General features: G+C 48.9%; 1 protein-coding gene across 2 annotated transcripts in view; it reads right to left on the bottom strand.

Moving 5' to 3' along the window:
- Positions 1–27,404, bottom strand: part of ARL6 (ARF like GTPase 6) — a 115,331-nt gene that overhangs the window by 60,832 nt on the left and 27,095 nt on the right. For both annotated transcript variants that reach the window (XM_075333099.1, XM_075333098.1), the window contains exon 5: positions 18,046–18,140. In XM_075333099.1, coding sequence (XP_075189214.1) covers positions 18,046–18,140 — 95 coding nt within the window. The remainder of the gene's footprint in view (positions 1–18,045; positions 18,141–27,404) is intronic.

Raw genomic sequence — 27,404 nt, 5'->3', positions numbered from 1 at the left:
GACTAGTCGTGAGGGCGTTACTTCCCTATACTAGCCGCCCTCTTAGCATGTTAGTATGCCCACAGGGGTGTACCAACATGTTATTCAATGTAGCGTCACCAGTGGTGATGCACGTACCTGTATCCGCAGTGAACGCTGAGCTGAATGTCCCATACTTCCAGTCATGCGCACTAGACCTGTCTGAAGCCGGGACATGTACACCTGGCTTCATACTGCGCATGACCAGAAGATCCCTGCATTCAGCTCAGCGTTCACAAGAGGACACAGGTACACGCATAACCACTGGTGACGCTGCATTGAATAGCATGTTAGCACGCCCATGTTGGCGTACTAACATGCCAAGAGGGTGGCTAGTTGGGGAAAGTAAATCCCTCACGACTAGTCTCTGGCCTCATTAGCATATGATATAAAATCTTTAGAAATACTTTTTCTAAAGATCTCTCTATTTATGCTACTAGATACAGGGACGGTTAGGCAGGAATTAGCATATGCACCCAGAACTGCTCGTGGTGCTGGGTGTATATTGCACCTGACAGGTTCCCTTTAAGTGCAGATTAGAAATATACCAGAAGTGACAAGAAGGTAAGAGCTATAATTCTTTGCTGACTGCCCTTACCTTTCCAATTTTCCCACTAATACTTTCACCATGCTTACATATGCACTTACATTTATTGCTCCACTAATCCTTAATCTCCTTCACTATCCCCATACTCCTTCACTCTCCAAACAGTTCTCACCTTCCCTCTTATTATCCCCCACCTGACCTGCTCCTCAACCTCACTAAAAAAAAAAAAAAGTTACACACTCCTTCTCGCATTCGTTTGTTCTCTGTTTGCTACTTCCCACTTCCGGAAATATACCTGTCAATCCTGGACTTCCATAGCTGATAACCCTCATTAGTTCTCCCTCTCATCACTCTTCACCTACAAGAAACTACCGCAATCTCTCCAACATAAAACCCATTCCCTCAAGACATCCACACTTATTCGTTCCTCACCCAATCGCCTCAAAGATTTCTCCCGAGCATCCCCCATTCTGTGGAATTCTGAGACGCAACATGTCCGATTATATCTCCCACATTTGGAACTTTCAGGGGAAACTTGAAAACCCATCTCTTCAAGAAAGCTTATAGCCTGAAATGACCCCATTGTCACCTCCCCACCCCCGGATCTGCAGCAACGCCCAACCTACTGTCTCCTCCCAATTATCCTGTCGACCAGAAGGCAACAAGGGCAGGACCCGCTCCCCTCTGTACCAGTCTGTCATTGTTAGTTTGTCCATTGTAATTTATATTCTGTATGTAACCCATTCTCATGTACAGCACCATGGAATCAATGGTGCTCTAAAAATAAATATTAATATGGGGACTATATAGTTAAAACACGAAGTGCGTACACCTGGAGAAAGAAGGTAGAGGTATTTTGTACACTGCTATTCATCATCCTGCAAATCACTCTCAAATATCAATGATGTTGAAACAAGGGAAGAACTTAAGGCTACTTTACACGCTGCGATATCGGTCCCGATATCACTAGCGTGTGTACCCGCCCCCATCTGTTGTGCAACACTGGCAAATCGCTGCCCGTGTCGCACAACATCGCCCAGACATGTCACACATACTTACCTGCCCGGCGACGTCGCTGTGACCGGCGAACCGCCTCCTTTCTAAGGGGGCGGTTTGTTCAGCGTCACAACGACATCACAGCTGCGTCACTGAACCGCCGTCCAATAGAAGCGGAGGGGTGGAGGTGAGAGGGACAAACATCCCGCCCCACCTCCTTCCCTCCGCATAGCGGCCGGGAGGCAGGTAAGGAGAGCTTCCTCGTTCCTGCGGCGTCACACGGAGCGATGTGTGCTGCCGCAGGAACGAGGAACAACCTCGTTACTGCTGCAGTAACGATTTTTGAGACTGGACCCCCATGTCACCGATGAGCGATTTTGCACGTTTTTGCAACGATGCAAAATCGCTCATAGGTGTCACACGCAACGGCATCGCTAATGCGGCCGGATGTGCGTCACCAATTCCGTGACCCCAACGAGTTCGCATAAGCGATGTCGTAGCGTGTAAAGCCCCCTTTAGGAACGTTTTCATTTGGCTTACGCCAGAGCACATACAAGGACCATGGTAGACTATGCTAAACTCTGCATAGATGAGCAGTGTAAAGAATATATATTGCGCAGCATACCTTTTTTGAGAATGGGCGTACGCCACTATATACTTATAACATACCATTGGCCTTTATCGGAGCCTTCCAGTACGTAATCAGGGCCTAAAGGGCCAGAAAAGGGCTATATATTACAGTCCAAAGAAGAGATGAGACCGCACTCTCCGGAATATGCCAAAGGATCATCTTTATTGAATTACAGGTGCATGATAAAAAGCAGGAGAGGACTTAACTGTTGGTTTTTCCATTTTTCCTTTATGTCTATTCCTGTTTTCCCTTTCCCTAATTCCTCCCTTTTTCCTTGTATTTCTTGTATTAAAATTTATAAAATGTTAATAAAAAGATGCAAAATAAAAAAAAAAAAAGAAGCAGGAGAGGAGCTAGGTGCAGGCCCCCTCCAGGACCACGGCCGTTTTGCGTCTAATCACGCTTCAATAGGTCCAAAAAGTAGATACAAGGTTAAGAGGATGCATTACAAGAAAACAGATCATTTATATGATTAAGTCCTAGATCTCCTTGTGCATCCTCTTAATGATAGAAATGATCTGTTTTTTTGTAATGCATCCTCTTACCCCTGTATCTACGTTTTGGTTTATTTGTCTTGTTTTATGATAATTGTTATATTTTTGTCTATGTTTCACTTTTGTGTTTGTATACTCATTGTTTTTAATGGCAGTGACGTGGACCAGGTGCTCCTCTTAAAGAGGGGGTGTTTCCCGTCTCTCCATATGGACCTGTTGAAGTGTGATTAGACGCAAAACGGCCGTCGTCCTGGAGGGGGCCTGCACCTAGCTCCTCTCCTGCTTTTTATCATGCACCTATAATTCAATAAAGAAGATCCTTTGGCATATTCCGGAGAGTGCGGTTTCATCTCTTCTTTGGACTATATATGGAATTCTTCACCTGACCAGACGTGCACCTCTAAAGGGTGCTTTACACGTTGCGACATCGCTAGCGATGTCGTGCGCGATAGCACCCGCCCACGTCGCTGTTTCATGGGGGTGATAGCTGCCGTAGCGAACAATATCACTACGGCAGCGTCACATGCACATACCTGCTTAGCGACGTCGCTGGAGACCCCAAAACAATCTCTCCTTTAAGGGGGAGGTTCGTTCGGCGTCACAGCGGCGTCACTAAGCGGACACCCAATAGCAGAGGAGGGGCGGAGATGAGCGGCCGGAACATCCCGCCCACCTTCTTCCTTCCTCATTGCCGGTGGACGCAGGTAATGAGATGTTCGTCGTTCCTGCGGTGTCACACATAGCGATGTGTGATGCCGCAGGAACGACGAACAACCAGCGGCATGCACCACCAACGATATTATGAAAAGGAGCGACGTGTCAATGATCAACAATTTTTGACGTTTTTGCGATCGTTGATCGTCGCACCTAGCTGTCACATGCTGAAATGTCGCTAACGGCACCGGATGTGCCTCACAAATACCATGACCCCGACGAGATATCGTTAGCGATGTCGCAGCGTGTAAAGCACCCTTTAGCCGAGATCACGGAGTGCCTGAGACGATTCTCATGTTTGTGTGACACCCTTTAAAAAGGTAACGCTTGGTGGTGCGGGACTTTTATCCTCTGTTTTTTTGGTGTTAAGGGCTATATATTATTCTGAGAAGACATTGTGATTCCGAAACATAAGGGTCATAATACAATACATAAAAAAAAAAAATAGCCTTCACATTGTGCGAACATATACTAATCACAAGATTCTAAAACAAGTGGTCCAAATAAAAAAAATAAAATAAAAATAATTATAGAAAAAAAAAAAAAAAATAGTTTGGCGACAGTCACTACTTCAATTAAACTTCTAAAGCTAATAAAAATCAGACGTAGTAATAGTGAAGAGATGAATAAACTACCATTACTCCAAAGGAGGTCAATAAAATGCTGCTAATATAGGAGGTTTATGGAGCCAGAGGAGTTATGTATCCATGGGTATCGGTGGAAATGACTCCCAAAACCTAGGTGCCAGCTGTTATTTTATGAACACTCTGGCTACCGGGCCCCTGGGTCTTGTCTAGTACCCACCAGAAGAAGTCATAAAAACTATTCACTAAGCAACAACTTCATTAAACGCTTTATAAGCAGCTACAGAAAACCATCAAACTACAGTAACGAGGAATAAAAGGCCGTGTGAACAGATACTAAAGCCATCTTTAATTATCCTGTCACCGGAGTGTCCTATTTATTTCGGGTTTTTGTTGTATAGTAAAGCGCTGAATGGTAAAAGTCACATAGCGTCCCTGTATTCGGAAACTGCTGTGAAAGCTGGTTTTCTCTGCTTTCTATGCTCATGGGTATGAGATATACATCTTCATACTGTAGGCACCACAGATCACACAGAGCCACCGTGCCGCACAATACAGGGGGCAGTAACGTATAGAAGCCGTGCGCGGCTCATTCACTCTTCATGAGAGCGGCCATTCTCCGGTGAAATATGTATAGCTTGTAATGCATCTTACTCATCATAACCCACTTTCTTTCACAGTATATGAAAAATACAGTGCTCAAAAAATTAAAGGGAACACTCAAATAACCCATCCTAGATCTGACTGAATGAAATATTCTCATTGAATACTTTCTGTACAAAGTTGAATGTGCGGACAACAAAACCACACAAAAATCATCAATGGAAATCAAATGTTTTAACCAATGGAAGCCTGGATTTGAAGACACACACAAAATGAAAGTGGAAATAAGTCATAATGATGCTCAGTATTGTGTGCAGCCTCCACGTGCCTGTATGATGTCCCCACAACGCCTGGGCATGCTCCTGATGAGGTTGCGGACGGTCTTCTGAGGGATCTCCTCCCAGACCTGGACTAAAGCATCCACCAACTCCTGGACAGTCTGTGGTGCAACGTGACGTTGGTGGATGGAGCGAGACATGATGTCTCAGATGTGCTCAATCGGATTCAGGTCTGGGGAATGGGTGGGCCAGGCCATAGCTTTCAATGCATTCATGTTGCAGGAACTGCTGACACACTACAGCCACATGAGCATTGTCCTGCATTAGGGAGGACCCCAGGGCCCACTGCACCAGCATATGGTCTCACAAGGGGTCTGAGGATCTCAGCTCGATACCTAATGGCAGTCATGCTATCTCTGGCGAGCACATGGAGGGCTGTGCGGCCCTCCAAAGAAATACCACCACACACCATTACTGACCCACTGCCAAACCGGTCATACTGAAGGATGTTGCAGGCAGCAGATCGCTCTCCACTGCGTTTCCAGACTCTGTCACGTCTGTCACATGTGCTCAGTGTGAACCTGCTTTCATCTGTGAAGAGCACAGGGTGCCAGTGGCGAATTTGCCAATCCTGGTGTTCTGTGGAAAATGCCAAGCATCATGCATGGTGTTGGGCAGTGAGCACAACCCCCATCTGTGGACGTCAGGCCCTCATGCCATCCTCATGGAGTCCGGTTTCTAACCATTTGTGCAGACTCATGCACATTTGTGGCCTGATGGAGGTCATTTGCAGGGCTCTGGCAGTGCTCCTCCTGTTCCTCCTTGCACAAAGGCGGAGGTAGCGATCCTGCTGCTGGGTTGTTGCCCTCTTACGGTCCCCTCCATGTCTCCTGGTGTACTGGCCTGTCTCCTGGTAGCGCCTCCATCCTCTGGACACTACGCTGACAGACACAGCAAGCCTTATTGCCACAGATCACACTTATGTGACATCCTGGATGAGCTGCACTACCCGTGCCACTTGTGTGGGCTGTAGAGTCTGTCTCGTGCTACCACGAGTGTGAGAGCACAACCAACATTCAAAAGTGACCAAAACATCAGCCAGAAAGCCTTGTACTGAGATGTGGTCTGTGGTCCCCACCTGCAGAAACACTCCTTTATTGAGTGTCTTGATAATTGCCAATAATTTCCATCTGATGTCTATTCCATTTACACAATAGAATGTGAAATTGTTTGTAAAGCAGTGTGGCTTCCTAAGTGGACAGTTTGATTTCACAGAAGTTTGAGTAACTTGGAGTTATATTCGTTTGGTTAAGTGTTCCCTTTAATTTTTTGAGCAGTGTATATTATATAACTACCTGGAAACAGTCAACAAGTAGGCGAGATGTTGGTGAAAATTCGTAGTGGCTCTAAGTTTAATACAAAAAGGAGACAGTTGCACTCTGTAGTGCTAAGATATGTGTAATAATGAATATGGGAAAATAGACATGCATTACTGCTATGAAAAGTAGGCAAAAATTAAGGTACTTAGCACACAAAAATGGCCAGTTTTATGTGAGCCCAACAGCCAATGGCAAGGTGTCCTCTTTTACTTGGGTCCGTGCCTACTCAATTGAAACAGGAAACTGTATTTGACCCTATTTATTGTTCATGTAGAACCCGGAAGTACAAAGCGGATATGCAATATTTCTCTCAAAGTTCTCAATAGGATCCATTGCTGCGGTGTCTGTGGAAGGAAAAGACGACTGACCACAGAATCCGCTGCTGATCAAATAGGAGCCGATTTAATCCAAACAGCCACATAACTGGGGTACATGGCTTCTGAAAGTGTGGGGGCACCACAGCAGGTAGCATCGTCCCCTTATAATGCTTAGAGGAAGAAGTTATTATATTGTGGCAAAAATGGACATACCTCTCCACCCAGCAGATATGAGCTGCACAGATTCAGTTACACATTTTAGCTGTAAATTGTGTGGATTTTGACCATGTAATATACAAAAGTGTTTTTTTCCAGATTTTTTTTTCCATTAGACCAAAAAGTGTTTTTTAGCATAGTTACAATTCAAACAATTTTACAAAAGAGTCTTTAGTTTTGATTTCAAAGGGAAAATTTCAGTAATGAGTCACTTACTGCCTTACTTGCTGTTTTGATAATCTCCTGCTGATGAAACAGGATTTTTATCACTGGAGGACTAGTAAAACTGTTGTAGCGCTTTATAACTCTACCCTACCACTGACTGGCAGCTTTCTGCCTATGCACAGTGTACACTTTAAGCCTCCAATCAGTGGTGTTGGAGGGGTTATACAGAGCTCAGCATTCAGAGAACTGGTAGATCTGCAGCCCATAAAATAGGGCTTTTATCAAAACTACCCCAGGCAACAGAATAATTGACAACTGCTGGAATCAGGGTCTCTGTCCCTACATTATGCTGCTCTCAGTTCAGGCGGCAAAAAACTGGTGACAGATTTGATTTAGAAAGGATTTTCAGGATCTATAAAACTTGAGTAACAAAATGAAACCTATGTTATTTAGATAGCACAGAGTTGTTTCTTAATTGTTCCCTTAATATATTGAATTAGTGTGAAAAAAAAGATCTGTAAAATTGCAGAGAGTAAACAGAAAACACAAACTGATGCAAAAAACAACAGGTGCAAAGAAATGCAGCGCTCGGGTTTACAAAGCAATCTAACAGTGTTACAAGGCGTCAATGTCAACAGTTTATTCCGAGGCTCTAGATAATGCGATCATGGATTGTGTGTGCTTATGACAATGTGATGTAATGCTTCAACCAAAATGCAGAGCCCTGTACTGTACAATTTTAAAGGTAAGAATGTTGCAATAGGACAGCACTTTTCTCGGCTATCACATCAGTCCTATAGACAATGAATGGAGCAGAGGTATGCATGCCTGCCACTACATTTACATTTCAGATCGTTTCTCAGCGAGTGCAGAGATTCTGAACAGAGACAAGTATAGGGTGAGTGACGCCCGATATGGGACACAAGAAATAATTTGCTTGAAAAGGAAACCTGACATGCTGCTGATACTTTCATTAAGGGGAATCTGTCACCAGGTTACAGAGCAGCATAACGTAAAGACAGAAGACCTTGATTCCAGTGATGTGTCACTTACTGAGCTGCTTGCTGTGAGTTTGGTAAAATCAGTATTTTCCTGTGGAAAAACGTTTTCAGTTTGTGCTTTTTTCTTATTAGAGAGGGAGGGGGGAGAGAGCAATAGAGAGAGAGAGGGGGGGGGGAGAGCGACAGAGAGGGGAGGGGGAGCGACAGAGAGAAGGGGGAGAGAGAGACAGAGAGGGGGGGAGAGCGACAGAGAGAGGGGGGGGAGAGCGACAGAGAGGGGGGGAAGAGCGACAGAGAGAGAGGGGGGAGCGACAGAGAGAGAGGGGGGAGAGAGAGACAGAGAGAGAGGGGGAGAGCGACAGAGAGAGAGGGGGGAGCGACAGAGAGAGGGGGGGGGAGAGCGACAGAGAGAGAGGGGGGAGCGACAGAGAGAGAGGGGGGGAGCGACAGAGAGAGAGGGGGGAGAGAGAGACAGAGAGAGAGGGGGAGAGGCGACAGAGAGAGAGGGGGGAGCGACAGAGAGAGGGGGGAGAGCGACAGAGAGAGGGGAGGGGGGAGCGACAGAGAGAGAGGGGGGGAGAGCGACAGAGAGAGAGGGGGGGAGAGCGACAGAGAGAGAGGGGGGGAAAGCGACAGAGAGAGAGGGGGGAGAGCGACAGAGAGAGGTGGGGGGGAACGACAGAGAGAGAGAGGGAGGGAGAGCGAGAGAGTGGGGGGGAGCGAGAGAGAGTGGGGGAGAGCGAGAGAGAGAGGGGGAGGGGGGAGCGACAGAGAGAGAGGGGGGAGAGAGAGAGAGAGAGAGGGGGGAGAGCGACAGAGAGAGAGAGGGGGAAAGCGACAGAGAGAGAGAGGGGGGGAGAGCGACAGAGAGAGGGGGGGAGAGCGACAGAGAGAGGGGGGAGAGCGACAGAGAGAGAGGTGGGGGGGAACGACAGAGAGAGAGAGGGAGGGAGAGCGAGAGAGTGGGGGGGGAGCGAGAGAGAGTGGGGGAGAGCGAGAGAGAGAGAGTGTAGGGGAGAGCGAGAGAGAGGGGGAGAGCGGAGAGCGAGAGAGAGAGTGGGGGAGAGCGAGAGAGAGAGAGAGAGTGGGGGGAGAGCGAGAGAGAGAGAGTGGGGGGAGAGCGAGAGAGAGAGAGTGGGGGAGAGCGAGAGAGAGAGAGTGGGGGAGAGCGAGAGAGAGAGAGTGGGGGAGAGCGAGAGAGAGAGAGAGTGGGGGAGAGCGAGAGAGAGAGAGTGGGGGGAGAGCGAGAGAGTGAGTGGGGGAGAGCGAGAGAGAGAGTGGGGGAGAGCGAGAGAGAGAGAGAGAGAGTGGGGGGAGAGCGAGAGAGAGAGAGAGAGAGAGTGGGGGAGAGAGAGAGAGAGAGTGGGGGAGAGAGCGAGAGAGAGTGGGGGAGAGCGAGAGAGTGGGGGAGAGCGAGAGAGAGAGAGTGGGGGAGAGCGAGAGAGAGAGTGGGGGAGAGAGAGAGTGGGGGAGAGCGAGAGAGAGAGAGTGGGGGAGAGCGAGAGAGAGAGTGGAGGAGAGCGAGAGAGAGTGGGGGAGAGCGAGAGTGGGGGAGAGCGAGAGTGGGGGAGAGCGAGAGTGGGGGAGAGCGAGAGGGAGAGAGTGGGGGAGAGCGAGAGAGAGGGGGGAGAGTGAGAGAGAGAGAGCGGGGGAGAGAGAGAGTGGGGGAGAGCGTGAAAGAGGAAGAGAGTGAGAGAGAGTGGGGGAGAGCGAGAGAGAGAGAGTGGGGAGAGAGCGAGAGAGAGAGTGGGGGAGAGCGAGAGAGAGAGAGTGGGGGAGAGCGAGAGAGAGAGAGTGGGGGAGAGAGGGAGAGAGTGGGGGAGAGCGAGAGAGAGGGGGAGAGTGAGAGAGAGGGGGAGAGCGAGAGAGAGAGTGAGAGAGAGTGGGGGAGAGCGTGAGAGAGAGAGTGAGAGAGAGTGGGGGAGAGCGAGAGAGAGAGAGAGAGGGGGAGAGCGAGAGAGAGGGGGGAGAGCGAGAAAGAGGGGGAGAGCGAGAGAGAGAGAGAGAGTGGGGGGAGAGCGAGAGAGAGGGGGGAGAGAGTGGGGGAGAGCGAGAGAGAGAGAGAGAGAGAGTGGGGGAGAGAGAGAGAGAGAGAGTGGGGGAGAGCGAGAGAGAGAGAGTGGGGGAGAGCGAGAGAGTGAGTGGGGGAGAGCGAGAGAGAGAGTGGGGGAGAGCGAGAGAGAGAGAGAGAGAGTGGGGGAGAGCGAGAGAGAGAGAGAGAGAGAGTGGGGGAGAGAGAGAGAGAGAGTGGGGGGAGAGCGAGAGAGAGTGGGGGGAGAGCGAGAGAGTGGGGGAGAGCGAGAGAGAGAGAGTGGGGGAGAGCGAGAGAGAGAGTGGGGGAGAGAGAGAGTGGGGGAGAGCGAGAGAGAGAGAGTGGGGGAGAGCGAGAGAGAGAGTGGAGGAGAGCGAGAGAGAGTGGGGGAGAGCGAGAGTGGGGGAGAGCGAGAGTGGGGGAGAGCGAGAGTGGGGGGAGAGCGAGAGGGAGAGAGTGGGGGAGAGCGAGAGAGAGGGGGAGAGTGAGAGAGAGAGAGCGGGGGAGAGAGAGAGTGGGGGAGAGCGTGAAAGAGAGAGTGAGAGAGAGTGGGGGAGAGCGAGAGAGGAGAGAGTGGGGGAGAGCGAGAGAGAGAGTGGGGGAGAGCGAGAGAGAGAGAGTGGGGGAGAGCGAGAGAGAGAGAGTGGGGGAGAGGGAGAGAGTGGGGGAGAGCGAGAGAGAGGGGGAGAGAGAGAGAGGGGGAGAGCGAGAGAGAGAGTGAGAGAGAGTGGGGGAGAGCGTGAGAGAGAGAGTGAGAGAGAGTGGGGGAGAGCGAGAGAGAGAGAGAGAGGGGGGAGAGCGAGAGAGAGGGGGAGAGCGAGAAAGAGGGGGAGAGCGAGAGAGAGAGAGAGAGTGGGGGAGAGCGAGAGAGAGGGGGAGAGCGAGAGAGAGAGAGTGGGGGAAAGCGAGAGAGAGAGAGTGGGGGAGAGCGAGAGAGAGAGAGTGGGGGAGAGCGAGAGAGAGAGAGTGGGGGAGAGCGAGAGAGAGAGAGTGGGGGAGAGCGAGAGAGAGAGAGTGGGGGAGAGCGAGAGAGAGAGAGTGGGGGAGAGCGAGAGAGAGGGGGAGAGCGAGAGAGAGAGAGAGAGAGAGTGGGGGAAAGCGAGAGAGAGAGTGGGGGAGAGCGAGAGAGAGAGAGTGGGGGAGAGCGAGAGAGAGAGAGAGTGGGGGAGAGCGAGAGAGAGTGGGGGAGAGCGAGAGAGAGAGAGTGGGGGAGAGCGAGAGAGAGTGGGGGAGAGCGAGAGAGAGAGAGTGGTGGAGAGCGAGAGAGAGAGAGTGGGGGAGAGCGAGAGAGAGAGAGTGGGGGAGAGCGAGAGAGAGAGAGTGGGGGAGAGCGAGAGAGAGAGTGGGGGAGAGCAAGAGAGAGAGTGGGGGAGAGCAAGAGAGAGAGAGTGGGGGAGAGCGAGAGAGAGAGTGGGGGAGAGCGAGAGAGAGAGTGGGGGAGAGCGAGAGAGAGAGAGAGAGTGGGGGAGAGCGAGCGAGAAAGAGAGAGTGGGGGAGAGCGAGAGAGAGTGGGGGAGAGCGAGAGAGAGAGTGGGAAAGAGCGAGAGAGAGAGAGTGGGGGAGAGCGAGAGAGAGAGAGTGGGGGAGAGCGAGAGAGAGAGAGTGGGGGAGCGCGAGAGAGAGAGTGGGGAGAGCGCGAGCGAGAGAGAGTGGGGGAGAGCGAGCAAGAGAGAGCGAGAGAGAGTGGGGGAGAGCGAGAGAGAGTGGGGGAGAGCGAGAGAGAGAGAGTGGGGGAGAGCGAGAGAGAGAGAGTGGGGGAGAGCGAGAGAGAGAGAGTGGGGGAGAGCGAGAGAGAGAGAGAGTGGGGGAGAGCGAGAGAGAGAGTGGGGGGAGAGCGAGAGAGAGAGTGGGGGGAGAGCGAGAGAGAGAGTGGGGGAGAGCGAGAGAGAGAGAGTGGGGGAGAGCGAGAGAGAGAGTGGGGGAGAGCGAGAGAGAGAGAGCGAGGGAGAGCGAGAGAGAGAGAGCGGGGAAGAGCGAGAGAGAGAGAGAGCGGGGGGAGAGCGAGAGAGAGAGAGTGGGGGAGAGCGAGAGAGAGAGAGTGGGGGAGAGCGAGAAAGAGAGAGTGGGAAAGAGCGAGAGAGAGAGAGTGGGGGAGAGCGAGAGAGAGAGTGGGGGAGAGCGAGAGAGAGAGAGTGGGGGAGCGCGAGAGAGAGAGTGGGGGAGCGCGAGCGAGAGAGAGTGGGGGAGAGCGAGCAAGAGAGAGAGAGCGAGAGAGAGTGGGGGAGAGCGAGAGAGAGTGGGGGAGAGCGAGAGAGAGTGGGGGAGAGCGAGAGAGAGTGGGGGAGAGCGAGAGAGAGTGGGGGAGAGCGAGAGAGAGTGGGGGAGAGCGAGAGAGAGTGGGGGAGAGCGAGAGAGAGTGGGGGAGAGCGAGAGAGAGTGGGGGAGAGCGAGAGAGAGTGGGGGAGAGCGAGAGAGAGTGGGGAAGAGCGAGAGAGAGTGGGGAAGAGCGAGAGAGTGGGGGAGAGCGAGAGAGTGGGGGAGAGCGAGAGAGAGTGGGGGAGAGCGAGAGAGAGTGGGGGAGAGCGAGAGAGAGTGGGGGAGAGCGAGAGAGAGTGGGGGAGAGCGAGAGAGAGTGGGGGAGAGCGAGAGAGAGTGGGGGAGAGCGAGAGAGAGTGAGAGAGTGGGGGAGAGCGAGAGAGTGGGGGAGAGCGAGAGAGTGGGGAGAGCGAGAGAGTGGGGGAGAGCGAGAGAGTGGGGGAGAGCGAGAGAGTGGGGGAGAGCGAGAGCGAGAGTGGGGGAGAGCGAGAGCGAGAGTGGGGGGAGAGCGAGAGCGAGAGTGGGGGAGAGCGAGAGCGAGAGTGGGGGAGAGCGAGAGCGAGAGTGGGGGTGAGCGAGAGCGAGAGTGGGGGAGAGCGAGAGCGAGAGTGGGGGAGAGCGAGAGCGAGAGTGGGGGAGAGCGAGAGTGGGGGAGAGCGAGAGCGAGAGTGGGGGAGAGCGAGAGTGGGGGAGAGCGAGAGCGAGAGTGGGGGAGAGCGAGAGAGTGGGGGAGAGCGAGAGAGTGGGGGAGAGCGAGAGAGTGGGGGAGAGCGAGAGAGTGGGGGAGAGCGAGAGAGTGGGGGAGAGCGAGAGAGTGGGGGAGAGCGAGAGCGAGAGAGTGGGGGAGAGCGAGAGCGAGAGAGTGGGGGAGAGCGAGAGCGAGAGAGAGCGAGAGAGTGGGGGAGAGCGAGAGCGAGAGAGTGGGGGAGAATGAGAGAGAGAGTGGGGGAAAGCGAGAGAGAGAGTGGGGGAGAGCGAGAGAGCGAGAGAGAGAGCGAGAGAGAGAAAGTGTGGGGGAGAGCGAGAGAGAGAGAGTGGAGGAGGGCGAGAGAGAGAGAGTGGAGGAGGGCGAGAGAGAGAGAGTGGAGGAGGGCGAGAGAGAGAGAGTGGAGGAGGGCGAGAGAGAGAGAGAGTGGGGGAGAGCGAGAGTGGGGGAGGGCGAGAGAGAGAGAGAGTGGGGGAGAGCGAGAGTGGGGGAGAGCGAGAGAGAGAGTGGGGGAGAGAGAGTGGGGGAGAGCGAGAGAGAGAGTGGGGGAGAGCGAGAGAGAGAGTGGGGGAGAGCGAGAGAGAGAGTGGGGGAGAGCGAGAGAGAGAGTGGGGGAGAGCGAGAGAGAGAGAGAGAGTGGGGGAGAGCGAGAGAGAGAGAGAGAGAGTGGGGGAGAGCGAGAGAGAGAGAGAGTGGGGGAGAGCGAGAGAGAGAGAGTGGGGGAGACCAGGAGTGCTTTTACATGATTTAGAACGTTCTGCTGAGCATGCTCAGTAGAACGTGACGGAATCCTGCACTGGAATCCGTCGCGTGAAGCATGACTACGGAACCCAGCACCATAGACCTTCATTATGCCTCTTAACTGATGGCAACGGAATCTTGCGGAGTGCGTTTTTTCACAGGCACAAGAAACGTTACATTCTGCGTTCCTCCCGCCCGACGGTCAGTCACTAAACGACTGATGCGTGGCGGATGCAACATAAGACCTTCAGTTGCAATCCGTCCTTAATAAAAGTCTATGAGGAATAAACGGATTCCTGCAAAATATTTTGCCGGTTACCATAATTCCTCAAGGCGATGATTACAACTGATGCAAAACAACGCAAGTGTGAAAGCAGCCTTATACAGAGCTCATAAATATGCTGGACTACCTGCAGCACGCCAAGTAGTCCTATAATGATAAAATTACTGTTTAATCAGCAGGAGATTATCAAAACTACATTAAGCAGCTTAGTAAGTGACACATCGCTGGAATCAGGATCTCTGCCCCTACATTATCCTGCTCTCATATTAGGTGGCAAAAACCTGGTGACAGAGTCCTTTTAATAAAATAGTCTTGACAAGTTTACTTTAAAGAGAAATGCTTCTTTCACCACATATCAGGCATCACTCACCCCTATTCACGGCTAGCACATGGTCATTGTTCAGAATTTTTGGACGCAATGAAAAACATTCCAGGGGAATAAAAGAAAACTTCTGAAAAATGCATGATAAGTACGCTTTAATTGCAAAAAATAGAAGAATCATCCATTTTTTCATACACAAACAGAATTCTTGGTACCCTTCTGTTAAAGTAAGAAAAACCCACAATGGTCACTGTTGAACCACAATTCAAAAGTAATGACTGGTTCTTATTCGTTGATATTCAGTGAATTTAATGCCCCACCCCAGCTATTTGTTTTATTGTAGCCCTGGAGTGGTATTTTAAATCCAAGTCCCCCCCCCCCCCCAGATCTTTTACTTATCCTCAGGAGGTTTCATCTTCTATCGCTGCTGCTTCGGTTGGTCTCCTGTGATTTGTGGCCTACCGGCAGCTCCAGTGCTTCATGAGCCGAAAGTCACAAGTACACACAAATCTATGGGAGCCTCGTTCTGGCTCTCATAGAGTTGTATTGAGACCTTGTAACCAGAAGTCAGAAGTTACAGGCACAAGATGGTGCCGTGTGACCGGAAGCAACGCTGAAAAACAATGAAGCTGCCAGGAGGTATAATGATGGAGGACTTGCATCTAAAGCACCTCTCCAGTATTGAAAAAGAGCCCTCAAAAAATGCTGGAGTGCTGCTTTTACTTTTATCAGCCTCAAATTATGTGACCATTGTTGTTATTTCTTTCTTTAACAGAAGGGACCAACAATTTTGTCCACGTGTGTATGTGTACATATGTATATATAGCCACACAGACTTGGTGGTTACCCACATACATATACCAGTGCTACTGAATAGTGCATAATGACTGGTATTATCCCAGAGCCAGTTCAGCTTTTACACTACATGGATTATCTTTGGTCCTGTTTTGTGCATTCTTTTTCTTTGTTACTGCTGCTCAACAATAGTTTATTTTGTGCCATTACATATTCATTGGGGATATTATAGGTGACCGTTGTCTGATTTTCTATGATATGCAGATTTCCTGCTTATACTGTGTTTCCCCCAAAAATAAGACAGGGTCTGATATTATTTTGCTCCGAAAGATGGGCAATCCATATTTATTCTTGAACAAAAACAAATAAATAAAAAATATTCAAATATAATCATATCGATTTCTGGAACATCAACATAACTCTGCAAACCCTGTGTGCATATATTTATCTTTTTATTTATCCATCTACTCACCCACGTATCCATACACACAGATATACACTGGAGATCAAAAATAGAGAACAATGTATGATCACTTGCTATTTTTCAGAAATAATGTGATCTACATTGATCAACATGTGAAGGTTTCCTGTAAGGGGTGCACCATGCCACTAGAACAGGGTTTTACAAAAGATCCAAAGTTGATCAACATAAAACCTTTATTTTGCCCAAAATGTGATGTTGATAATTAGAGAACAGCAATGACTGTAGCACAGAGAAAGATTATAAGTAAGTTTTCTGAAGGTAACAACAGTCAGGAATCAGTAGGACATATACAGGTCTTTGCTTTGAATGATTTCAGCACATCTGCAGCCACAGGACATCACTAGTGTCTCACACTGCTCTGGTGTGACTTTGGTCCACTCTTCTTCCAGTCTCTCCCACATTACATTGACTGTAGTGGGTTTCTTGGCCATAACTTTGTCACCAAGGATTTTCCAGAGGTTTTTTTATTGGGTTTAGATCAGGACTCTGGGTGGCCATTTCATTGTTTCAATATTTCCTGTTTCAAGAAACTGATTTACCCACTTTGCTGAGACAGGTGCATTGTGCTGCATGAAAATTGCTGGTTGAGTGATAAATGCAAGTAAGGAACCACGTGTTGTTGAAGGTTGTGATCCACACTTCCATTCACTCTGCCATGTAATTGTATGAGAGGTCCAACTCCTGCTGCAGAAAACATTCCCCAAACCATGACACTTCCTCCACCACCTTTCACTGACTTCTTAACACACTTTGGGTTCAGTCTTTACCCAGTTTGTCGATGAATATAATGTTTCCCATCAGACTCAAATAAATTACACTTGCTTTCCTCACTAAAATGAACTGTGGACCACTTCTCTGTCCACACAACATGCTCCTCACCAAAGGTGATTTTAGCTTTTGGACTTTCAGTCTAAATGTTCTTAAACGTCTTGACACTGTATGACGGGACAGATCCTTACCTTGTTCAGTGCTGAACTGGGAGCAATTCCAGCTGCAGTTGTGAAACGATTACCCATGGAGATTCTCCTCATTATTCTGTCATCTTTTGCATTTGTCTTTCAAGGCCGACCAAACTTCTTGGGGGACTTGAAATAGTTTGTGATGTTGTCAAGATGCAATATTGTCGAGATCACAGACTTGGACCAACCAACTTCTCTTGCTATGACTGATAGCATCACCCCTTTGGTCTTCATCTTGACAACCTTCTGCCGGAGGGTTTCAGTCACTTTAGAACGGCACACCATTTTTGCAAAGTCAATGCAAATTGGAAAGTTAGGCTGCCAGTTCCATAGGGTTTGTCAGATAATTAAGGACGTTAGCACCAGGTGCCAGATTAAACCCTATAACTTGCAAGTATCTGAAAGTATTCTCTAATTTTGATCAGTGTTATTTTACATTTATCTAATTTTTATTATGTGCTTTTGAAAAAATTAATTTATGCAATAAGCTTAAAATACTGCTAGATTACTCATGTTAGGATATAATCACATAGGACTATACAATCAGGTTAACATTTAGGAAATTAATAATAATAATATTTATTCATTTATATAGCGCTATTAATTCCACAGCGCTTTACAAACATACATTGGCAACACTGTCCCCATTGGGGCTCACAATCTAGAGTCCCTATCTGTATGTCTTTGGAATGTGGGAGGAAACCGCAGTACCCAGAGGAAACACACGAAAACACGGGGAGAACATACAAACTCCTTGCAGATGGTGTCCTTGGTGGGATTTGAACCCAGGACCCCAGCGCTGCAAGACTGCAGTGCTAACCACTGAGCCACCGTGCCGCCCCACGGGTTGTTCTCTAATTTTGATCTCCGGTTTACACACACACACACACACACACACACACACACACACACACACACACACACACAGTCAAGCATACTAAAAAAAATCCTGTAAAATCATGCTAGGGCTTATTTTCAGGGTAGGGCTTATTTTCGGGAAAACACGAAGAGGCACTTTTCTGCTGTGATGCTGTTTGAGTTATTGCATTGTAGTACTACATCTCTTTTAGTAGGTGTCTCTTATACGTGGCTCATTTGTTTACATTGCTATCAGATATATTGCATACATTTGTGAATACTTGTATTGCATCCATTATTGCCTCCCTTCTGCTGAAGACACCCATTCTCTGTGACCTATTATTTAATATGGATTAGTAAAGTCTATTGTAAATAATTTTCCACGTTGGTTTATCTATAAGAGCTGTACTCTTCAGACGGACAGGCCCGCAGCCTCTATCGAGGCATCTGATACATGGTGATTTGGCTGGATTGTGCGGCAGTCACAGGCGAAGAGCCTGAGATTAAAATCAGTCAAGAAAGACTTTCGGAGTGTGAACCGCTGACATACATCATCTGTGCTGAGTGCTCTTCAGGAGCGGCCGTCAGCGGCGCTGACAAGACCAGTTTCTGTAAAGTGTCTGATGAGAATAGAGCGGGGGAGGGGGGGAGACATCGCAATCTTACCTGCGTGATTTAAAAGGGTCTCAAGTTCTTCTTTAGCCACCACCATTCTGAGCTTGTCACTGCTGTCAATGACAAAAATAATAGCCTGGCCTTCTCTGCAACACGGGAAGACAGAAAACAAGATTTATTGTCAGGGGGAGAACGTATGGCAGGAGCAGGTACAGAACAAGCAGGGCTTACATGTATCACACCCATCATCCAGCGGACCCCCAAAGTATTATTTTATTAGTACATCCATATTACTAGATTAAACTATGGCCAATCGCCCAGGAGCAGGCACGCGGTGAGCCCCTTACTGACCCCGAATATGCTACATTTCCAGAGCGCAAGCTCATAGTATACATCAATGACTTTTCATTAAATCCTTCAAAAGACAAGCGATAATAAATGAGGTACAGGTCTGCTTTCTTAAAAAACAGCATCACCCCTGTTCCCAATTGTGTCCTGTGTTGCAACTCGGCCCCATTCACTTCAATGGAACGTAGCTGCAATACCAGGCACGGCCCATAGGCACGGGGGCTTTTAGTTACAGAGGTGTTCCCGGCTTAGTGAAGAATCGATAGGAAATGCTATAAATTAATACTCATTGGGGTGCGACCTCTGGACCCCTCACTAATCTGGGGTACAGAGGATCTGCGGGACTCTGTCCCTTCCGCAGTTTTCTGTGCAGTGTCTTCTCAGTCGCCCGCTACAGGACGGCTCATTCATAGGAGTGGGGTCAGCTGCAGGATCTGTAGGGGTCCTATAAGATGGACCTTGAGTGATGGCATACCCTAGCGATTGCCCCTTTAATATTACGTCTATACTTCACAATGCAAGAACCACAGATAAGGTAGAAGATTGGGGTGGCTGGTGAATGGATGAACGAGACAATGATAACCCTGAGTGGGTGAGATCTGACGATTCCCACCTCACTGATAGAGGAATAGAAATGAAGACGAGCAGCCTGGGGTCACTGCAGACTAAAAACTATACTTCTAGGTTATAAAAGCAAACTACTAAATAACTAATCTGGTTACATGTTCACTCAGCGCACTGTACAGAGGGAAACAGTCAACAAGCAGCTACTGATTATAAGGCTTGTCTCATGTTCTCTGTGCTCCTGAAGATCGATAGTTAGGGCCTCTGGGGTGTTGGCCTGCTGCAGCATCGCTCTGATCAGCAAAAATGCTGTGTTCCTGTGAGTGTCGGCGCTCTGCCAGCATTCAAAGGAAAGGAGTCGTGGCAGCAACAAACGTCATCATCTGACCTTGTGCCGGCATCAGAACGCATTGGCACTCTGACGCCGATTGTGTCGGGGAACGACACGATTCTTGCTGGCATGCATTAGATAGTGCTGTCAGATATTGACAGTGCGATCTACAGGGTTAAAAGGTGAGGGTGGATCTCCATGCATCCATGCTTGTTAGGCCGGCGTCACACTGTACAATCTATCATGCGATCGCACCCGCCCCCGTCGTTTGTGCGTCACGGGCAATTAGTTACCCATGGCGCACAATGTCGTTAACCCCCCGTCACACGCACTTACCTCCCGGATGACCTCGCTGTGGGCGGCGAACATCCTCTTCCTGAAGGGGGAGGGACGTTCGGCGTCACAGTGACATCACACAGCGGCCGCCCAATAGAAGCGGAGGGGCAGAGATGAGCAGGACGTAACATCCCGCCCACCTCCTTCCTTCCTCATTGCCGGTGGGACACAGGTAAGCTGTATTCGTCGTTCCCGGGTGTCACACGGAGCGATGTGTGCTGCCCCAGGAACGACGAACAACCGGCGCGCAGAAGGAGAAACGACATTTTGAAAATGAACGACGTGTCAATGAGCAACAATAAGGTGAGTATTTTTGCTCGTTCACAGTCGTTCGGAGGTGTCACACGCTACGATATCTCTAACAATGCCGGATGTGCGTCACTAACAGCGTGATCCCAACGACATATCGCCCGATATATCGTACCGTGTGACGCCGGTATTAGCCTCACATGTCTGCCTGTTAGTTCAGCAGACATGAGTGGGGGATATCATAGGCCCGCCTAACGGGACAGACACGGCCATGGACGTACCAGTGTCCTTGGTCGTGAAGGGGCTAAAGGAAATCTGTCAGCAGGTTTTTTCTACCTCATATCTGAGAGCAGCATAATGTAGGAAAAGAGATTCTGAATCCAACGATGTATCACTTAGATTACTGGCTGCAGCCGTTCTGACGTAACCAGAATTTTTAGATTTAGCAATGCGGCTCTCTATAGAGATGGTGCATTGACAGTGAGGTGTCAATCAGAGCAGGGGGCATTTCAGTCCTGACAAGCAATGAGAAGTCCTGCTGCTTAAACAAACATTGCAAATAAACAACAGGTCGGACCTTGATAACGCAGGCATCCCTGAATTCTATGTTTTAACCCCTACCTTATGCTATCTTCAGCTGAGATAGCAAAAACCTGCTGATAGATTCCCTTTAACCACTTCACTACCTTTAACGTACATGTAGGTCAAAAGTAGTGCCCCTACCTTTGATGTGGGTATGCACGTTGAGCCCACATCATTCTCCACACACGATGGCTGATGGCCTTGGGAGAATCAGCGATCTGCCAGCAGTTGCTAACCAGTTAAATCCCACTGTCAATCTCCGACAGTGGGATTTAACATGCACTGGCAGGTGGGGCGCATCATTCCTCGCTCCCTTCGGTATGACTGATGTGATGATGGGGTGCTGATGTGTTATCATGACAGCCGGGTATCAGCTGTTAACCCCTGTGTCTGTGATTATGATCTTCCTGTGAGGCGGCGTTCATAGGAGATTGTGACTATTTCTGTAAAGAGTTGTGCTGATGCTCTGCTCTGTACAGTACAAACGATCGGACAATCGCAGCTTAAAGTCCCCTAAAAGGACCAGTAAATACAGTAAAAATAAGTGTTCAAAAATATGAAAAAAGTAATTATATATATATATATATATATATTACATACATACAGTCAGGGCCAGAAATATTTGGACAGTGACACAAGTTTTGTTATTTTAGCTGTTTACAAAAACATGTTCAGAAATACAATTATATATATAATATGGGCTGAAAGTGCACACTCCCAGCTGCAATATGAGAGTTTTCACATCCAAATCGGAGAAAGGGTTTAGGAGTCATAGCTCTGTAATGCATAGCCTCCTCTTTTTCAAGGGACCAAAAGTAATTGGACAAGGGACTCTAAGGGCTGCAATTAACTCTGAAGGCGTCTCCCTCGTTAACCTGTAATCAATGAAGTAGTTAAAAGGTCTGGGGTTGATTACAGGTGTGTGGTTTTGCATTTGGAAGCTGTTGCTGTGACCAGACAACATGCGGTCTAAGGAACTCTCAATTGAGGTGAAGCAGAACATCCTGAGGCTGAAAAAAAAGAAAAAATCCATCAGAGAGATAGCAGACATGCTTGGAGTAGCAAAATCAAAGGTCGGGTACATTCTGAGAAAAAAAGGAATTGACTGGTGAGCTTGGGAACTCAAAAAGGCCTGGGCGTCCACGGATGACAACAGTGGTGGTTGATCGCCGCATACTTTCTTTGGTGAAGAAGAACCCGTTCACAACATCAACTGAAGTCCAGAACACTCTCAGTGAAGTAGGTGTATCTGTCTCTAAGTCAACAGTAAAGAGAAGACTCCATGAAAGTAAATACAAAGGGTTCACATCTAGATGCAAACCATTCATCAATTCCAAAAATAGACAGGCCAGAGTTAAATTTGCTGAAAAACACCTCATGAAGCCAGCTCAGTTCTGGAAAAGTATTCTATGGACAGATGAGACAAAGATCAACCTGTACCAGAATGATGGGAAGAAAAAAGTTTGGAGAAGAAAGGGAACGGCACATGATCCAAGGCACACCACATCCTCTGTAAAACATGGTGGAGGCAACGTGATGGCATGGGCATGCATGGCTTTCAATGGCACTTGGTCACTTGTGTTTATTGATGACATAACAGCAGACAAGAGTAGCCGGATGAATTCTGAAGTGTACCGGGATATACTTTCAGCCCAGATTCAGCCAAATGCTGCAAAGTTGATCGGACGGCGCTTCATAGTACAGATGGACAATGACCCCAAGCATACAGCCAAAGCTACCCAGGAGTTCATGAGTGCAAAAAAGTGGAACATTCTGCAATGGCTAAGTCAATCACCAGATCTTAACCCAATTGAGCATGCATTTCACTTGCTCAAATCCAGACTTAAGACGGAAAGACCCACAAACAAGCAAGACCTGAAGGCTGCGGCTGTAAAGGCCTGGCAAAGCATTAAGAAGGAGGAAACCCAGCGTTTGGTGACGTCCATGGGTTCCAGACTTAAGGCAGTGATTGCCTCCAAAGGATTCGCAACAAAATATTGAAAATAAAAATATTTTGTTTGGGTTTGGTTTATTTGTCCAATTACTTTTGACCTCCTAAAATGTGGAGTGTTTGTAAAGAAATGTGTACAATTCCTACAATTTCTATCAGATATTTTTGTTCAAACCTTCAAATTAAACGTTACAATCTGCACTTGAATTCTGTTGTAGAGGTTTCATTTCAAATCCAATGTGGTGGCATGCAGAGCCCAACTCGCGAAAATTGTGTCACTGTCCAAATATTTCTGGACCTAACTGTATATATATATATATTTAGTTTATACATGTGTGGACAGATTCTGCATTGGACCATCTTAATTTATCCGTGGCATCAGACCACTTATAGTTTTGCAATAATACTCTGAAAAATGAGTAGAGCTGGCGCATGCCTTCACAAAGAAAGCAGAATTATATGGTTTATTTTCCATTGTTTACTTTTACTATTGTTTCTTACAGTGACATTTATGACTAATGTAAAGCAATCCAGAGGAGATATTTTAACCTTCAGATCCGTGAGATGTGGGGAGACGTTTTTATGATTTTAGAGACAGTTGCTGTCACAGACATACAGCCGTGGAGGAGCTCGGCCTTTTCAAACCTTCGTAGATGGAGGTGATGGACGTAAATCACTTTCATACACTGCGATGTATTGGATTTTGACACTTATGTAGATAGTGATGGGAGAAGTTCGAGCACTTGTCTGAGCAGCACAGAAAAGGTGGAAGGCGTCACAGCGGAAAGAAAAGAAAGGAACGCTAGATTTGGACAAGACTGGGCTCGTAAAAAAAAAAATTGTAAAAACAATAATGTGTCTTCTAGAAAGTAATGACTGGACCAGATCGTGTGAATCAATTATCACCCACTATAGCTGTGATTTTTTTTTTTTTTTTAAAACGTAACAGCGCCCTATTCCTAGAGTTTATTCCCTCATTGCCAAAAATACACAGGACTTAAAGGGAACCTGTCAGGTCCAATATGCAGCCGGAACCACAAGCAGTTTTGGGTACATATTACTATTCCCTGCCTGTCCCTGTATACACTAGCATAGATAAAGAGCTTTAGAAAAAGGATTTATAACGACCCTTTATGATATGCTAATGAAGCCAGGGACTAATAACAAAGGTGTTATATCCCCAGACTAGTCCACCCTCTTAGCATGTTAGCAGACCCCTTTGGGCGTGCTAACATGCTATTCAATGCCCAGTGTTCTCGGTGGTGATGCGCGTATGTGTGATCGTTGTCATCACCTTTCAGACACCAGGTTTAGGCTCAGTGCGCATGATCAGAAGTCACCACACTTCCGGTCATGCGCATTAGACCTCTCTGAAGGCGGGACACATAAACCCGGCTTCATAGTATGCACGATTGGAAGTGTGGTGACTTCTGACCATGTGCACTGAGCGGTGGTGACAATGGACACAGGTACGCGCGTCACCGCCAATGACGCTGGGCAATGGGCAGTGAATAACATGTTAGTATGCCCCTAGATACAGGGACAGTTAGGCAGGAATTAGCAATATACACCCAGAACTGCTCGTGGCTCTGGCTGCATATTGCACCTGAAAGGTTCCCTTTAAAGAAAGAAAAAAAAACTCTAGGGGAAATATAAACCCAATAGGAGTATGTGCACATGGGATCTTTTTCAGGCAGATGCCATCCAGAATCCAGCTTACAAAGCACATAAAGAGCACCTTGTGAAATGAACCCATTGCACAGAATGTCAAAACGACCTTGCTGTGCAAATGTTCTGTGTTATATAACTTTTCTTAACCATTTCATGGATCGGAAACCCTGAAGTGGTTAAAAGAAGTGACATACTGTATTTTTCGGACTATAAGACGCACCGGATCATAAGATGCACCCTAGTGTTAGAGGAGGAAAATAAGAAAATAAAATTTTAAGCAAAAAATGTGGTCATGACACATTGTTATGGGGTGAGGATCTGCTGCTGACACTGTTATGGGGGTAATGTCCGCAAATTCTCTACTAAGGTACCCCATCCTGGTAATGATCCTCCTGCCTTGTATATGATCCCCATCCTTGTATATATATGTCCCTCATCCTGGTATAGCCCCCATCCTGCTATATAGCCCCATCCTGCTATATAGCCCCACCCTGCTATATACTCCCACCCTGCTATATACTCCCACCCTGCTATATACTCCCACCCTGCTATATACCCCCACCCTGCTCATAATCTACTCTCACCCTGCTCATAATATACTGCCATCCTGCTATATACCTCCATCTTGCTCATAATATACCCCCATCCTGCTCATAATATACCCCCAATCCTGCTATATACCCCCATCCTGCTATATGGCCTGTATCCTATGGCACAGAAAAAAAAAGAGAATTTTGTTACTTACCGTAAATTCTTTTTCTTATAGTTCCGTATTGGGAGACCCAGACCATGGGTGTTTAGCTTCTGCCTCCGGAGGACACACAAAGTACTACACTTAAAAGTGTAGCTCCTCCCTCTGAGCTTATACACTCCCTGGTAGCCAGTCCTAGCCAGTTTAGTGCAAAAGCTGTAGGAGAATAGCCACCCACAAGTAGAACCGAGTAAGACCGGAACAACCGGAGACTCTGTCCACGACAACAGTCGGTGATAACACACGGAACAAGAAAATTGCCAACAGGCAACAGGGAGGGAGCTGGGTCTCCCAATATGGAACTATAAGAAAAAGAATTTACGGTAAGTAACAAAATTCTCTTCCAAAGTTCCAAAGCTGTCCCTGGGTGGGAATAAACAGAAAAAACTAAGAAGTAGGCGGAGCCTAACTTCACAAGTGGGCGACAGCCGCCTGAAGGATGTGTCTGCCCAAGCTCGCATCTGCCGAAGCATGAGCATGCACTTGGTAGTGCTTCGAAAAGGTATGCAGGATAGTCAAAGTGGCAGCCTGACAGACTTGTTGAGCCGTAGCCTGGTGCCTAAAAGCCCAAGAGGCACTGACAGCTCTGGTCGAGTGTGCTTTGATCCCCGGCGGGGGAGGCACCTGAGTACTCTGGTAGGCGTCCAAAATGGTCGATCTAATCCAACAGGCCAAGGTCGGCTTAGAAGCAGAGAGACCCTTGCGCCGCCCTGTGGTTAGCACAAAAAGAGAGGTGCACCGCCTAAGCGCAGCGGTGCGAGCCACATAAATCCGGAGAGCACGCACCAGATCTAGAGTATGCAGCGCTTTCTCAAAGCGATGAACAGGGGCCGGACAGAAGGAAGGCAAGGAAATATCCTGGTTAAGGTGGAAGGGAGAGACCACCTTAGGAAGAAAGTCCGGGGTCGGACGGAGAACTACCTTGTCTTGGTGAAAAAACAAAAAAGGTGACTCCGAGGAGAGCGCAGCCAAATCAGAGACTCTCCTGAGAGAAGTTATGGCAACTAGAAAGGCCACCTTTTGAGAAAGACGATACAAAAAAACCTCCCTAAGAGGCTCAAAGGGGGGTTTCTGCAATACCGTGAGGACCAAGTTAAGGTCCCAGGGATCCAAGGGCCGCCGATAAGGCGGAATGATGTGAGACGCACCTTGCATGAAGGTGCGGACCTGAGCCAGCCGGGCGAGACGCCATTGGAACAGCACTGATAGAGCTGAGACTTGTCCCTTGAGAGAGTTGAGGGACAGTCCTAGCTGCAGACCGGACTGTAAAAAAGACAGAAGGGTCGGCAACGAGAATGGCCAAGGAGAATGGCCGGAAGAGCGACACCAGAACAGGAAAATTTTCCAAGTCCTGTGATAGATCTTGACGGAGGAAGACTTACGGGCCCGAGTCATAGTGGAGATGACTTCAGGAGGAATACCAGAAGCCGTCAAAATCCAGGACTCAAGAGCCACGCCGTCAATTTGAGTGCCGCAGAATTCGGGCGGAAAAACGGACCTTGCGAGAGCAGGTCTGGACGGTCCGGAAGATGCCACGGCATCTCCACGGACAGTTGGAGCAGGTCCGGATACCAAGCTCGCCTGGGCCAGTCCGGTGCAATGAGGATGACTCGACGGCCCTCCATTCTGATCTTGCGCAGGACTCTGGGCAAGAGAGCTAGAGGGGGAAACACGTAGGACAGACGAAACTGAGACCAGTCCTGAACCAGAGCGTCCGCGGCGAAGGCCTGAGGATCGTGGGAGCGAGCCACGTAAACCGGAACCTTGTTGTGACGGGATGCCATTAGGTCCACGTCCGGAGTGCCCCACTTGCGGCAGATTGACTGAAACACTGCCGGGTGCAGGGACCACTCGCCACCGTCCACGGATTGACGGCTGAGATAATCTGCCTCCCAGTTTTCTATGCCAGGGATGTGGACTGCGGATATGGTGGACTTGGAGTCCTCCGCCCATTGAAGAATGCGTTGGACCTCCAACATTGCCAGGCGGCTGCGTGTCCCGCCTTGGTGATTGATGTAGGCAACCGCTGTCGCGTTGTCTGACTGGACTCGAAAGTGCCTGCCCGCCAACAGGTGGTGAAAGGCTAGGAGAGCTAGAAGCACAGCTCTGGTTTCCAGCACATTGATTGAAAGGGCTGACTCGGACGGAGTCCAAGTGCCCTGAGCTCTGTGGTGGAGATGTACCGCTCCCCAGCCGGATAGGCTGGCATCCGTGGTGAGAATCACCCAGGACGGAGCCAGGTAGGAGCGCCCTTTGGACAGGGAGAGGGGTCGAAGCCACCACTGAAGAGAGCTCCTGGTCCGTGGTGACAGCGCCACCAACCTCTGTAAGGAGGAAGGCCGCTTGTCCCAACAGCGGAGAATGTCCAGCTGCAGAGGACGCAGATGGAACTGGGCAAAGGGAACCGCCGCCATGGAAGCCACCATTTGACCCAGCACCTGCATCAGGCGCCTGAGGGAATAACGGCGGGACCTCAGGAGAGAGCGCACCGCTAGCCGGAGAGACTGCTGTTTGATTAAGGGCAACTTCACAAGTGCCGGCAAAGTCTCGAACTGCATCCCTAGGTACGTGAGACTCTGGGTCGGAGTCAGAGAGGATTTGGGAAGATTGACAATCCACCCAAATTG

Source organism: Anomaloglossus baeobatrachus, chromosome 2 (genome assembly GCF_048569485.1).
Source record: "Anomaloglossus baeobatrachus isolate aAnoBae1 chromosome 2, aAnoBae1.hap1, whole genome shotgun sequence".
NCBI lineage: Eukaryota > Metazoa > Chordata > Amphibia > Anura > Aromobatidae > Anomaloglossus > Anomaloglossus baeobatrachus.
Note: the sequence above shows the minus strand (reverse complement) of the source record. Positions and strands in the feature narration are given on the sequence as shown.